This window comes from Salvelinus fontinalis, chromosome 34, assembly GCF_029448725.1.
Source record: "Salvelinus fontinalis isolate EN_2023a chromosome 34, ASM2944872v1, whole genome shotgun sequence".
Taxonomy (NCBI): Eukaryota; Metazoa; Chordata; class Actinopteri; order Salmoniformes; family Salmonidae; genus Salvelinus; species Salvelinus fontinalis.
Window position 1 is genome coordinate 5,022,950 of NC_074698.1, and position 14,308 is coordinate 5,037,257.

Genomic DNA, 14,308 nt, shown 5'->3' on the forward strand with positions numbered 1-14,308 from the left:
CATCTGAAACGCTTCATTGGCTCTTGATATAAAGGCGGGGATTATGACGTCAGACCCTGACATCCAATCAAAACAGACACCACATTCCATGTCTCATGAATATTAACAACTAAGATTACCATTCAAAATAATCATTTCAAAAGACACTGGGCTACATACAGCCTTCGCTGCTCACAGGAAAACTTTTCGAGGAAACAATAAAAAACATATTGGGTCAAATTAGATACGATAAATATGGAACAAGAGACATTTTGACAACACAAAATACAAAAAATATAGTTTAATTAGCTTGACAACAGGCAGACTCGAATGAGAAAACAGATGGCAAAATAAATCAACAAAACTAACAACTAGAAACTGAACTACGGTAACAATACACAGGCTATTGCCTTTTTTTCTGTTAAACTTACAACGCTTTGAGATGTAGTATATCAAAACGTCATGTTTAAAGTTCTCTGTAACTTAACTTCATAATCATTGAAGCCTAAGCAACAGTTCCCCTAGTTGTGTAGGCCTGCGCACATTAAAACAACATTCAGTTCTCTTGGTTCGGTTAAAACATTCTTTACAGAGCATTTTGTGTGGGTTAAGGGAAATTAACAAAATCATATGCTATAATCTAGCATAATTCTTCAGATTTTTTTATTGCAAATCAAATAAATTAAACAGATTATTTCCAATATAATAAATATAAAATGTCTTCTTGCCGTCATAGGAAAAACGCTGTATTTGCCACTAATTACTATAAATATAGTCTATTTAAGCATAAACGCTAAATACACCCCTTAATATTTACACATAAATTCGTACTGTCCATTACTGTAAGACCTTTGACCTTTGGACAGGCAGTGTAGATCATTTGAGTATTGACCACTTTATTTGTTCTTTGGCAGACTGCATTATCTGGAGAGAGAAAAAAACAGAAAACACCTTTTCAGATTGAGTGTGGACAAACAACATTATCACAGATCAATATTAGTAGCCTATTATAGTATACTGTAGTAGTGTGTTATATTTTTTGTTAATTGTGACACAAGTCAACCAGTAGGTGTCACTATTGTATTCATGTGAATTTGAATGGAACTCCTCAAACGTTCATATTTTACATGAAATATGAGCCCCATAAGCTTCGTAAGTGTAACAAACTTTGTAAGTGTATTTTGTGTAGTAGACACAAAACAAAGCGAGTTGGCTTCTCTGAGCAGACTTAAAATGCATTTTCATCTAGCTTAGAAACACAATTCAATTATATTCAAGATCGGTAACGACCTGATGCAAGTGTGCCTCGGTGATTTATAATCGTCACTCTCCCTGCTAAAATGAAATTCCACAAGAAAAACAGCATTTTTGGGGGGCTGTTGAAACAGAGACGCAGAGCATAAAACTATGCACCAGGGGCGCAAGGAACCCAGGTAAAATTATGAACTTGTGTCTAGTGTTTAGTGTCTACGTCTTGTAGTTTACTGTTAAGTTCAGTGTTTTAGGTTTATTGTCTAGGTCTAGTTTTTATATATAGGCACCATGACAATTCCATGTCTCTTAGAGGGTTTTCAAGGTATTGTCATTTAAAGTTTGGTTCCAACTTGGGAGAGAAACTGTCACAAGGCAAATAGTTAATTAATAGCTTTGGATATGAACCCTTCCTTGCAAGCAGGGTCTGACTCAGGAGTACAGGGCAGTCTGAAAGTCACACATAGAGATGACCAGTATAGAACAGTCATGATGTGTCCATTCTATATACTTCATATCTATCCATCTATCTATTAGGGGTGGCAGCGTTGGGCATTGGGCCAGTAACTAAAAGGTTGCTGGATCGAATCCCCGAGCTGACAAGGTAAAAATCTGTCAATCTGCCCCTGAACAAGGCAGTTAACCCACTGTCATTGTAAATAAGAATTTGTTCTTAACTGACTTGCCTAGTCAAATAAACGTTACATTTAAAAATATATATTATTATATCTGCAATATTCTGGACATTCTGGTCTTCTGAACAAGCCCCAGGAGACTCAAAATGTCCCAGGTCGGAGAGGTGAGGAGTGAGAGGACTTACATTGGAGGTCATAGCCAATTTGTCCGTAATGTGCTGTGAGGGTTAAACCAAAAGGTTAGGAGAAGAAGGAAAGAGGATGTAACAGGCAGAACATTGCACGAAGCTAAGAGCAATTCAACAGCCACGCTGACCATGCAATGTGAGCCATTCCATCATTGACTATGCAGGTGTGAGCATGGCATCAAGTTCAGATGCAGGTTAGTACATGCTGGCAAAGCTGGCAATTCTCCTAAATGATATTGAAGGCACGTATGAATGCAGTGTGTTTGGCACTCATGAAGAATACCTGATTCAAATGGATGAATCTATGTCTGAATGCAGTGACTTTAGTCAAATGTAAATCCTATGGTAGTATTGACGGCATGTCATACAACTGGACCCTATCGTTTAAATCAACCCGGTATTATGAGTAGTAATATTCAATCATTTTAAAATTTAACAACACTGGGAGACAATTATCCATATATTGTTTACTGTGGCTTTGTTCCGCAGAGAATTTAGTATAGAAATGACGAAAATGGGTAACTGGAAAGGTAAGAATCAGGGTTGTGGGTCAGTTCCGTTTAAATTCCAGTCAATTCAGAAAGCAAACCGAATTCCATTTCAACGCATTGAAGATAATTGGAATTAGAATTTTGGTGTACTTCCTGAATCGACTAGAGTTCAAAACGGAACTGACCCCCGACCCTGATAAGAACCGTGTTATAGTTTATATGCAATTCATGTACTGTATATGACAGCAGAACAGAAGGTTATGTCGTCAGGTGTGAGCTGCAATGAATGGCTAAAGTTCTATCCATAGAAAAGGGCATCATACCACGCATGCAGGGTGACGTTGCTTTGTGTGTGGGCGCGTGTGTATGACCTCACCTGAGCCACGCTCTGCTCTGACAGTGGGTTCTCATCCGCCTGGAATAGAGAGAGTCAAAGAAAGAGGGGACGTGACGTCATAGCAATCAAGCACACACACCATTAGGGGCTGTGTGTGTACGGAGTCAAACACATAAAGCAATGCAACAACTGTGTAAGATAACAATAATGCCCTTAAAACAGTCATTTGAAGCCTTGCACTGCGAATGTAAATGCACTCCGACACTGGTGAATATGTCAGTGACCACCACAATCCAATCAAAATGGCTGTCTCACACAAGGCATGCATTGTGCAAGGGAGTACAACAAAGGGCCCTGCTGCTCTTAGTGTACCAACACCTATGGTATTTCCTAGAACCACATACGGACGCCTTGAAACACTGGGCAACCTCAGGCTAACCCCTGACAAACCACAGCAAGACACAGACTTAGTGGACAGTTGTTCCAACGTTGTGAGGTAGTTATCTGGAGGTTATCAGAACCTAAAGTGATATGCTCTCTCATCACGCAGTTACCTGCACTGGATATCCCTCACCCTCTATCCCTCACCCGCTATCCCTCACCCGTCATCTCTGGTTGTAGGGGCAGTCTGTTGCTATGCACACTGGCTTCTGTCCGTCTGTCCATCAATGTTACCAACGATGTAATCAAAGAGGTCGAAGCCGTAGGCTTGCTCTGAACCATCCAGCTGACAATGTGAGGGTGGGGTCGGGGGAGAGAGGACACATGAAAGAGGAAGATGGACTTGGGTGTTGAGGGGATGGTGGGGGGGTGCTGAAGACTGGCATTTGGTGTTGTGACATCAAATAAGTTAATTAATTTTCCTCAAACATACAGGTTATCAGAGTCAACAACAATCCACTAGACAATCCCTACATCTGTCGGTCTGAAAAAAATCACAATTTCCCATAGTCATCTGTGTCTTCAAGTATTGTCCCCATATCAGAATCCATGTATTAATCCATACAGTAGACACAGTCAGTGACTGTAGCTGTCTTACCCTGTAATTGACCTTCTGGATGACCTGTTGGGGGTCGCTTTCCAAGATCACCCTGGTAACACGACGGTAAGGGCGGTCATTAAGAGAACACAAGATAGTGTACCAGTAACTCCCAACTCCATCCCTTGAATGATACCTCAAATCAAAGTGTATTGGTCGCATAAACAGTATAGCAGATGTTATTGCGGGTGCAGTGTTACTAGCTCCTAACAATGCAGTAAAATGTCAAACAGGTACACATACAATCAGATTTTTTTGCTCCAAAACAAGAAATCAAGAAATGTCGGAACGAATCCAATTTTCAACCCAAATAGCAATGTAAGAGTAATCCAAATGTGATCTATACGTTACCCCCCGTCAATAATTTCGTCCACTACCAAGAAGACTCCGTCCATGTTGTCCAATAGACACCTTCTCTCCACATTTTTCCTGTGAGTAAGAAAACTTCAATGACTGACTTGAATTGTAGTTAGTATGTGTAGCCAATAGGGATGAAACCTGTGATTGGCTCTCATATTATTGCCAGGTGGACCAGAAATGTAGGGCTCATAAAACCTTAGGCTTTTCTGTACATTTAAAAAACACAGACTTAAATTAACTTCCCGAAGCACCAGTTGTCAAGGTTTGAAATGATACCGAACAGTTGGCATTTTTTTTTAAAATAGGAGAAAACTGCATGAAACGGAGTGGAGAGAGGAAGCAAATAGATTAATTCACTCTCTCCCTACCTGCATTGCTACTGCATTGGTTTCTATGGTAACGGCACCAGCCCCTGTCAAGCTGTTCCCTTTCACCGAGAGGCCAAGGGTGTGTCACTGTCATCCCATCATATATATAACCCAAAATAAACGATCAACAACTTAGTGCAGCCTTCAACTGATATGGTTCCCCATATTTTGAACGCACGAAGGAAACAATTACACCAGAGCTTGTCAAATCACAAATTTACTTCTTTCTAATTTTGTTGACCTGTCCCCATATTAGCGGCGGCAGGTAGCCTAGTGGCGAGAGCGGTAACCGAATGGTTGCTGAATCGAATCCCCGAGCTGACAAGGTAAGAATCTGTCGTTCTGCCCCTGAACAAGGCAGTTAACCCACTGTTACTAGGCCATCATTGTAAACAAGAATTTGTTCTTAACTGGCTTGCATAGTTAAATAAAGGTTAGAGAGAGTGATGCTCTCTAATAATTAACAAAAAAAAATCTAAATCGTTTCCTGCATCGCTGTTGACTTTGTTACAATTTTCTACTCAATGTGTCTACAATCGTTAGCCCCTAAAGGTGACCGACATTCTCACATTTTAAAAAGGGAGGTTACTTCAACATAGACAACACTTACCTTAGGATTTGACTGAGGGACTCAAACAGACAGTTCAGCACAGCCATGAGCATGAGCTATAGGAAGAGAGAGCAGGGCAGTGGATGAGGGGAGGATGAGAAGTATAGATGGAAGCCAGGCGAAGTAAACAGAGAAAGGTTGTGGGACAGGGAGAAAGAGAGAAAGAAAGAGAGAGAGAGAGAGAGAAAGAGAGAAAGAGAGAGAGAGAGAGAGAGAGAGAGAGAGAGAGAAAAGTCAGGTGTGGTTGACTCACACTGCTTGTAGAATATGAATGCCAATTTGCCATAAAGGGACTGGTCTTTCGCTAGCAACGTACATAGCAACTGAAGAAGTGTGCTGAAGAAAATCGAATTATCAGTCATTTATTCTCATGGGCATTTGCAATATATAGGGTCTCCAATGATGACGTCATGCCGACAAATGACCAGTGGTGTGTATTCATGGATGCCAAAGGAAGCCAGCCTCCCCCATTTTATTTGTATTTTTACATATACACATTATATATGTACAGTGGGGAGAACAAGTATTTGATACACTGCCGATTTTGCAGGTTTTCCTACTTACAAAGCATGTAGAGGTCTGTAATTTTTTTTATCATAGGTACACTTCAACTGTGAGAGACGGAATCTAAAACAAAAATCCAGAAAATCACATTGTATGATTTTTAAGTAATTAATTTGCATTTTATTGCATGACATAAGTATTTGATACATCAGAAAAGCAGAACTTAATATTTGGTACAGAAACCTTTGTTTGCAATTACAGAGATCATTCGTTTCCTGTAGTTCTTGACCAGGTTTGCACACACTGCAGCAGGGATTTTGGCCCACTCCTCCATACAGACCTTCTCCAGATCCTTCAGGTTTCGGGGCTGTCGCTGGGCAATACAGACTTTCAGCTCCCTCCAAAGATTTTCTATTGGGTTCAGGTCTGGAGACTGGCTAGGCCACTCCAGGACCTTGAGATGCTTCTTACGGAGCCACTCCTTAGTTGCCCTGGCTGTGTGTTTCGGGTCGTTGTCATGCTGGAAGACCCAGCCACGACCCATCTTCAATGCTATTACTGAGGGAAGGAGGTTGTTGGCCAAGATCTCGCGATACATGGCCCCATCCATCCTCCCCTCAATACGGTGCAGTCGTCCTGTCCCCTTTGCAGAAAAGCATCCCCAAAGAATGATGTTTCCACCTCCATGCTTCACGGTTGGGATGGTGTTCTTGGGGTTGTACTCATCCTTCTTCCTCCAAACACAGCGAGTGGAGTTTAGACCAAAAAGCTCTATTTTTGTCTCATCAGACCACATGACCTTCTCCTATTCCTCCTTTGGATCATCCAGATGGTCATTGGAAAACTTCAGACGGGCCTGGACATGTGCTGGCTTGAGCAGGGGGGACCTTGCGTGCGCTGCAGGATTTTAATCCATGATGGCGTAGTGTGTTACTAATGGTTTTCTTTGAGACTGTGGTCCCAGCTCTCTTCAGGTCATTGACCAGGTCCTGCCGTGTAGTTCTGGGCTGATCCCTCACCTTCCTCATGATCATTGATGCCCCACAAGGTGAGATCTTGCATGGAGCCCCAGGCCGAGGGTGATCGACCGCCATTTTGTACTTCTTCCATTTTCTAATAATTGCGCCAACAGTTGTTGCCTTCTCACCAAGCTGCTTGCCTATTGACCTGTAGCCCATCCCAGCCTTGTGCTGGTCTACAATTTTATCCCTGATGTCCTTACACAGCTCTCTGGTCTTGGCCATTGTGGAGAGGTTGGAGTCTGTTTGATTGAGTGTGTGGACAGGTGTCTTTTATACAGGTAACGAGTTCAAACAGGTGCAGTTAATACAGGTAATGAGTGGAGAACAGGAGGGCTTCAAAGAAAAACTAACAGGTCTGTGAGAGCCGGAATTCTTACTGGTTGGTATGTGATCAAATACTTATGTCATGCAATAAAATGCAAATTAATTACTTAAAAATCATACAATGTGAATTTCTGGATTTTTGTTTTAGATTCCGTCTCTCACAGTTGAAGTGTACCTATGATAAAAATTACAGACCTCTACATGCTTTGTAAGTAGGAAAACCTGCAAAATCGGCAGTGTATCAAATACTTGTTCTCCCCACTGTATATGTAATTTTCCTTCAATTTGAAAAAGAGGCTGAATGTATCTCACAGGAGAAAGCATCCGAGCCTGCGAAACAGCGCCCCTCTGTTTCTCTATGTGTAGGCCATCTATCTGATACAGTCTAGTCCAAACGAGTATGACATTGTTGCCGCCCGTAGCATTGAATGCAAGGGAAGCCAACGAGCATTTGGCCTCCCTCAATTAAAAAAGTATACAAAATCTGCCAATCAGCGTTGAGCTAAACTGACCGAGCTCAACTGTGAATGATCCTGGCGCACCAAAAAAAAGTGTCAAGGGAAGCCAGTTTGGATTTTGGTATCACTCCTATCAAATCGCAATAAGAGCATACGTCATTGACAGAAACATCTCATTGTATTGTTGTCTTCCGGTGGTTAGCTGGCTAGCTCAAATTGGCACATTCCTAAATTAGCCATGAATGGAAATAGAGATTTGGACTTGTCGTTGTAATTCATTTTCTGTACTGGCCATGGCGATTCTTATCCAACCATTAATTAATATATTGTTGTGCCCTTGGCCTGAGAGGATGGAAGTTCAATATACGCTACCGGTCAAAAGGTTTAGAACACCTACTCATTCAAGGGTTTTTCTTTATTTATTTTTTTACTATTTTTTACTTTGTAGAAAAATAGTGAAGTCATCAAAACTATGAAATAACACATGTGGAATCATGTAGTAACCCAAAAAGTGTTCAACAAATCAAAATGTTATATTTGAGATTCTTAAAATTGCCCGCCTTTGCAAAGCTGTCGTCAAGGCACACTCTTGGCATTCTCTCAACCAGCTTCATGAGGTATTCGCCTTCTTAAAACTTAATTGGTGGAATTTATTTCCTTGATTTGCTTTTGAGCCAATCAGTTGTGTTGTGACAAGGTAGGGGGGTATACAGAAGATGGTATTTTACAAAATAGGACTAAGTCCATATTATGGCAAGAACAGCTAAAATAAGCAAAGAGAAACAACAGTCCATAATTACTTTAAAACATGAAGGTCAGTCAATAAGGAAAATTTCAAGAACTTCGAAAGTTTCTTCAAGTGCAGTCGCAAAAACCAGCAAGCGCTATGATGAAACTGGCTCTCATGAGGACCGCCACAGGAATGGAAGACCCAGAGTTACCTCTGCTGCAGAGGGTAAATTCATAAATCAGAGCTTCCAGCCTCAGAAATTGCAGCCCAAATAAATGCTTCACAGAGTTCAAGTAACAGACACGTCTCAACATCAACTGTTCAGAGGAGACTGTGTGAATCAGGCCTTCATGGTCAAATTACTGAAAAGAAACCACTACTAAAGGACACCAATAATAAGAAGAGACTTGCTTGGGCCAAGAAACACAAGCAATGAACATTAGAACAGTGGAAATGTATCCTTTGGTCTGGAGTACAAATTGGAGATTTTGGTTCCAACCACCGTTTCTTTGTGAGACGCGGTGTGGCGGAACAGATGATCTCAGCATGTGTATTTCCCACCGTAAAGCATGGAGGAGGTGGTGTGATGGTGTGGGGGTGCTTTGATGGTGACACTGTCTGTGATTTATTTAGAATTCAAGCCAATCTTAACCAGCATGGCTACCACAGCATTTTGCAGTGATACGCCATCCCATCTGGTTTGGGCATAGTAGGACTATCATTTGTTTTTCAACAGGACAATGACCCAACACACCTCCAGGCTGTGTAAGGGCAATTTTACCAAGAAGTAGAGCGATGAAGTGCTGCATCAGATGACCTGGCCTCCACAATCCCCCGACCTCAACCAAATTGAGATGGTCTGTGATGAGTCGGACCGCAGAGTGAAGGAAAAGCAGCCAACAACTGCTTAACATATATGAGAACTCCTTCAAGACTGTCGGAAAAACATTCCAGGTGAAGCTGGTTGAGAGAATGACAAGAGTTTGCAAAGCTGTCATCAAGGCAAAGGGTGGCTATTTGAAAAATATCAAATATCAAATATATTTATTAGTTTAACTTTTCTAGGGTAGGAATTTCGGAATTTGGATGAAATGCATGCCCAAATTAAACTGCCTGCTTCTCGGGCCCAGAAGATATGATATGCATTGAACTGGTAGATCTGGATAGAAAACACTCTAAAGTTTCCGAAACTGTTAAAATAGTGTCTGTGAGTATAACAGAACTGATTTGGCAGGCGAAAACCTGAGAAAAATCCATTCAGGAAGTCGTTTTTTGTGTTGGTTTTGTAGTTTTCTATTCAATACCATTATAGTATCCATTGACTTAGGACTCAAATTGCAGTTTCTATGCCATCCACTAGATGTCAACAGTCTTTAGAAATTGTTTCATGCTTGTATCCTGAAAAATGAGGAAGTAAGAGCAGTCTGAATGAGTGGACCCTAAAGTGTCACAGAGCTTTTTCATGCGCACGACCGAGAGAGTACCTTTCTTGTTTACCTTTTAAATTGATGACGTTATTGTCCAGTTGAAATATTATCGATTATTTAGGCTAAAAACAACCTGAGGATTAAATTTAAACATCGTTTGACATGTTTCTATGAACTTTAACGATACAATTTGGATTTTTTTGTCTTCCTGTTTTGACTGCGTTTGAGCCTGTAGATTACTGAAGAAAACGCGCGAACAAAACTGAGGTTTTTGGATATAAAGAGACTTTATCGAACAAAAGGAACATTTATTGAGTAAATGAACGTCTGCTGAGTACAACCATATGAAGATCATCAAAGGTAAGGGATTCATTTTCTCTATTTCTGACTTGTTCTACTTGTCTGGTTACTGTTTGTAATGATTTGTCTAGTGGGCTATGTTCTCAAATAATCGTAAGGTATGCTTTCGCCGTAAAGCATTTTTTAAATCTGACACCGTGGTTGGATTCACAAGAAGTTCATCTTTAAACCTATGTAAAATATGTTTTGTTTTCTGAATTTTTATAATGAGTATTTCTGTATTTGAATTTGGCGCCCAGCAGTTTCACTGGCTGTTGAAGAGGTGGGACGCTAACGTCTCACGTACCCAAGAGAGGTTAACACTTTTTTGGTTACTACATGATTCCATATGTGTTATTTCATAGTTTTGATGTCTTCACTATTAAATAGTCAAAATAAAGAAAAACTCTTGAATGAGTAGGTTTTCTAAAACTTTTGACCGGTAGTGTATTGCTAGATTTAGAAAGCTAATGTTCATTTGCTAACGTTGCCCATGAAAGGAAGTTAGGCTAGCTAGCAATCATTTATTTTAGCCAGGTAGTCTGGGACAACAAACAATAAAAGCGTGTACTGTATGACAGATCGATTGACCATTTCGTCAACATGTGAGAAGAGCATGGTATTGGCGTTTCTCTACAAGTAGGGTGAGTCAACATGCTCTCCTACTTGCACAAACGCACACGCACGCACACACAGAAATCAGAACCATGGACAGCCACATCATATTTAGCTTACGTGGACTGGATTAAATTGTTTTTGGTATCTTTGAGTTGTCACTGTATTAGAGAAAGAGGAGATTTGATGATGAAATGTTGAAGTTGAAATGGTGCTGGAATAGTGAAAGCAGCGCTTTGTGGACTTCACCGGACAGAGGTTGCTCTCCGGTTGTGTGATAAAATAAAAGGTGTGGTTGAATTCATTCTGCCACTGTCTTCTTATCGTCTTCTTATAATCATGGTCGCAAGGCATATTAATTAACAGGCTAAAGACGAAACAACGCAATTCTCACAACACATAGGTTGTAATGGGGGTGGGGGGGAGGCTGGGCTTCCCCAGTGATTATACCCATGCACCGCTACTACAAATGACATGTTGCTTTCTGAGATCCCGAATTCTAAATTGATATGTGAGCGCTTAACTCAGACTGTGTGAATTATGCATTGATGTCAATGGAAGGTTTGTGCAAAAAGGATCCGGGCCATATAGTCTTTGAAGCACCAGTCTAGCCTTGTACTCCCTCTGCATCACATTACCTACCTCATTCTCCTGTGCACTGCCCACCACGTAGAAGAATAGGTCGATGCTGCACTTATACACAATCGTCATCCCCTCCACGAAGGCAATTTCATCTGCTTGGGGGGGGGGGGGGGGAGAGAGATCAAGAGAGATCAAGCCACCAAGTAAACATTAAAGCACATCCACACCTTAATCACATTTACGGATATACCCAAGTGAGAGGTTTTATGGTTCTTTTTCTGTTTTATGGTTCCAATTTAAATGTGAGTTTTGTCATACAAAATGCTCAACTCCTATGTGTGTGGGGAAGAAGGGATGGGGAGGAAGGAGGGCTATAGAGATAGAGAGTGGGCATCCTCCTTAGGGGCAGGTGGACCCGGGGTGTCGGATGACTGCTGTGAATTCCATTGGAACAAAAGAGTGCGAGAGCTGTCTGTCGCTGAACTGGTTCCCTCCCCTTTTGTTCGATGTAACGCGAGCTTGGGAGGACTGAAGCACCCAGAGGAACCAATACTGTTTCTCATGTTTAGACAAACTGACCAATGAGGATTGAGCCGCAGGCTAACGCTATACAGCTAACACAGTCTCGTGTTTTTCTATGGTGGAAGGATACACAAAAGGTGTGTGAACCACGGGTCCTGACTAAATCATTATTTACACAGTTTTCTATTAACGTGAAGTCAAAGAAGACTGGTACACATATGCATTGATTTACATTATGATGCCGTCGATACTGATTTCACTGACGGTGCACATCAACTTTCTCACCACATTGTTAGAAGCTTCTTTTTTCTTAACCTCATTGGTTCATTAAAACTATAACATGGAATAGAATATTAGGCTTCAAGCTCAACCATCTACTCCAATAGTCTCCTGGGTCATTTCTTTTGAATGGGGAAAAACTTACTGTCAGCTTTGTGTGTCTTGTTGAAAACGTTCTTTTCAAAGTTCTTCTGCTCCTTCATGGAGGGGTAGAGCTCTGTGTCGTAGTACTAAAACGCACCAAAGACAAGACATGAGACGCATTAGTTATGACAAATACACCATCTACAAGAGTGCTCATTTGGGGAAGTTCTCACAATGTCTCGACTCCACAACAATAGCCAATGTGGGTAGCTATTGGACAACTGTTATTGGCATACCTTTGATAGAAGTCTGTCGCCATCGTTATCCAGAATGAAGACCGCTTTCACTGTGTACAGCGAGGGTTCCTGAAAGACAGTATGACCACACGTTGACGAGAATAAAGGACCATTTGCATTTCCATGGGACCTAGGCATACGGAACCCATTCCTAACAGTTATTAAGAGGAACACTGCTGATGATGATGATATTGGTGATGATAATACAATCTAGTCACGCTATTCAAAAACACCAGGGATATGACAATGTCAGAAAGAGACGTGAGTGTAGATGTCGACGGTCGCAGATCCTTCAGTTCTTTCCATCCCGCGGTGGATTGTATGAACCAGGCCAAAGTTCTGTTATGCACTGACTACCACAGACTCAGAGCCTAAGTGTATCACAGAACTTGGGCCAGGAACATCACATTCAGGACTTTAGACCTTGAATTGAGATGAACTGGAGGAAAGTCCAAACCAGTCATCCAGATGTCTGTGCCAATTAGAAGCAGTCCGTAGTCGAACTAATTCCTTGAAAAGTTCAATGAGGTGCAGGTGTCAGGTAACCAGTCCCATGGTCCTTTGTGCAACATTATTTTATGCATTAAGCACAGTGAATATCAATATCAAGAGTGCATCACTTATGAAGTACACATCCTGGTACTGTACTGTGCAGCCATAATGACTCTGCCTACTAACAGAAAACACTGCCAATTTACATTGAACAATACATCAGATAAAATGATATCAGTAAAAAAAAAATATATAGAGAGAGAGATATTTCGAGGCCGAGGGTCAAGTACAGCAGGTTGGTTAATCAACGAAAAGTAATTGCGGCCTTGTCCAGCGCTGCTTGTTTTATTCTAAATTTAAATTACAGTAAAAAAAACTTAACACAAACAATTTATCGTAGTGCAATGATCATCTGTCTAGAGTTTAGTTCAAAAGTGTAAAATTATTCTATGCATATTTAGTTGAAAAACCCACCTGTGGAATCAAGTTTTTGGTACGCGTAAAATGCTCCGAAACGCAGCTCCTCCGGTTGAAACCAAATATCGTAGACGTGGCACACAATATATCCAGTGTTCACCCTTCAATGCTTGGGCAGGCTGATGTCACAGTTATAATACAAGTATAACGGATAGCCGACAACTCATGCCATTCATTTAAGTGTAAATCATAACAAATTAGATTATAATCTCAGATATGTGACATGGGGTAGCTTTTTAGACAGTATGCCCCTCTCTCTGGGATAATTTGGCAACTGTTCGAGTTTGTACAACAGCAATTGCCCATTGACGAGGAAAAGTGCAACACATGTTGCAGCTGGTTGTGGAATTTCAGTACGCCACACTCAAATAGCGCATAGACAACATTCAGATTACAACGATAGTCGTGCAGAATACAATACTTCCTAATGTCTGCTATCGTACCTGAAAATATTAGATCCAGCCAGTGAGACCTCAAAAAAAATCACTTAGGCTGGGCATGATGCAAAAACACTGAATACAACATTTTACGCAGCAAAGGGCTACAATGAATGCTACTGAAGCAATGACCAACGAGGCCTAATCATGCATTTTCAAGGTAAAACTCGTTTAGAAATACATATAAAGCTCCATATCCCTACCGATTGCTTACCAAAGACGCGATCTCCATAGTGGTTCTCTGGTGTTGACGTGGACAGGTTTGAGCTGTCATTCTAGTAGACCTCGCAAAATCCTCTGACTCATGGGTGGGCGGATCCCCTGCTGGCCTAGAGGAGGCTCCGCGAAACCAAGCCCCTCAGTCGGCCATGTTGGCTCCCTCAAATTCGTGAATGGTGTTAGGTCCTCGTTCTCTAGGAACCACAATGGCGTCAGTTTCTTATAGTGGTGTTTTTACGCGTC

At 41.2% G+C, this 14,308-nt stretch overlaps 1 protein-coding gene across 15 annotated transcripts; it reads right to left on the reverse strand.

Annotated features, from left to right (window-relative positions):
- Positions 1–265: 265 nt before the first annotated feature.
- On the reverse strand, positions 266–14,228 carry LOC129832903 (coatomer subunit zeta-1-like). Of its 15 annotated transcripts, none has more exons than XM_055897015.1 (10): positions 14,061–14,215; positions 12,441–12,509; positions 12,206–12,290; positions 11,320–11,414; positions 5,259–5,314; positions 4,272–4,349; positions 3,921–4,044; positions 2,921–2,959; positions 2,051–2,083; positions 266–903 (listed from the first exon to the last, which is right to left on the reverse strand). In XM_055897015.1, the coding sequence occupies exons 1-10, from the start codon at positions 14,118–14,120 to the stop codon at positions 856–858; spliced, it is 687 nt and encodes a 228-aa protein (XP_055752990.1). In that variant the 5' UTR covers positions 14,121–14,215; the 3' UTR covers positions 266–855. The 15 variants fall into 15 exon arrangements, 13 of the variants coding, with proteins under 13 accessions (XP_055752990.1, XP_055752996.1, XP_055752997.1 ...); XM_055897021.1 differs by having other exon boundaries at positions 3,921–3,972; positions 14,061–14,203; XM_055897022.1 differs by having other exon boundaries at positions 3,921–3,972; positions 11,320–11,411; positions 14,061–14,199.
- Between the last annotated feature and the right edge of the window lie 80 nt (positions 14,229–14,308).

Coding starts and splice junctions, on each gene's coding strand:
- LOC129832903 (XM_055897013.1), bottom strand. CDS start 14,120: ATGACAGCTCAAACCTGTCCACGTCAACACCAGAGAACCACTATGGAG. Junction 12,510..14,060: donor CTATGGAGATCGCGTCTTTG/GTAAGCAATCGG, acceptor ACTGTCTTTCAG/GAACCCTCGCTGTACACAGT. Junction 4,350..5,258: donor TCCCTCAGTCAAATCCTAAG/GTAAGTGTTGTC, acceptor TCTTACTCACAG/GAAAAATGTGGAGAGAAGGT.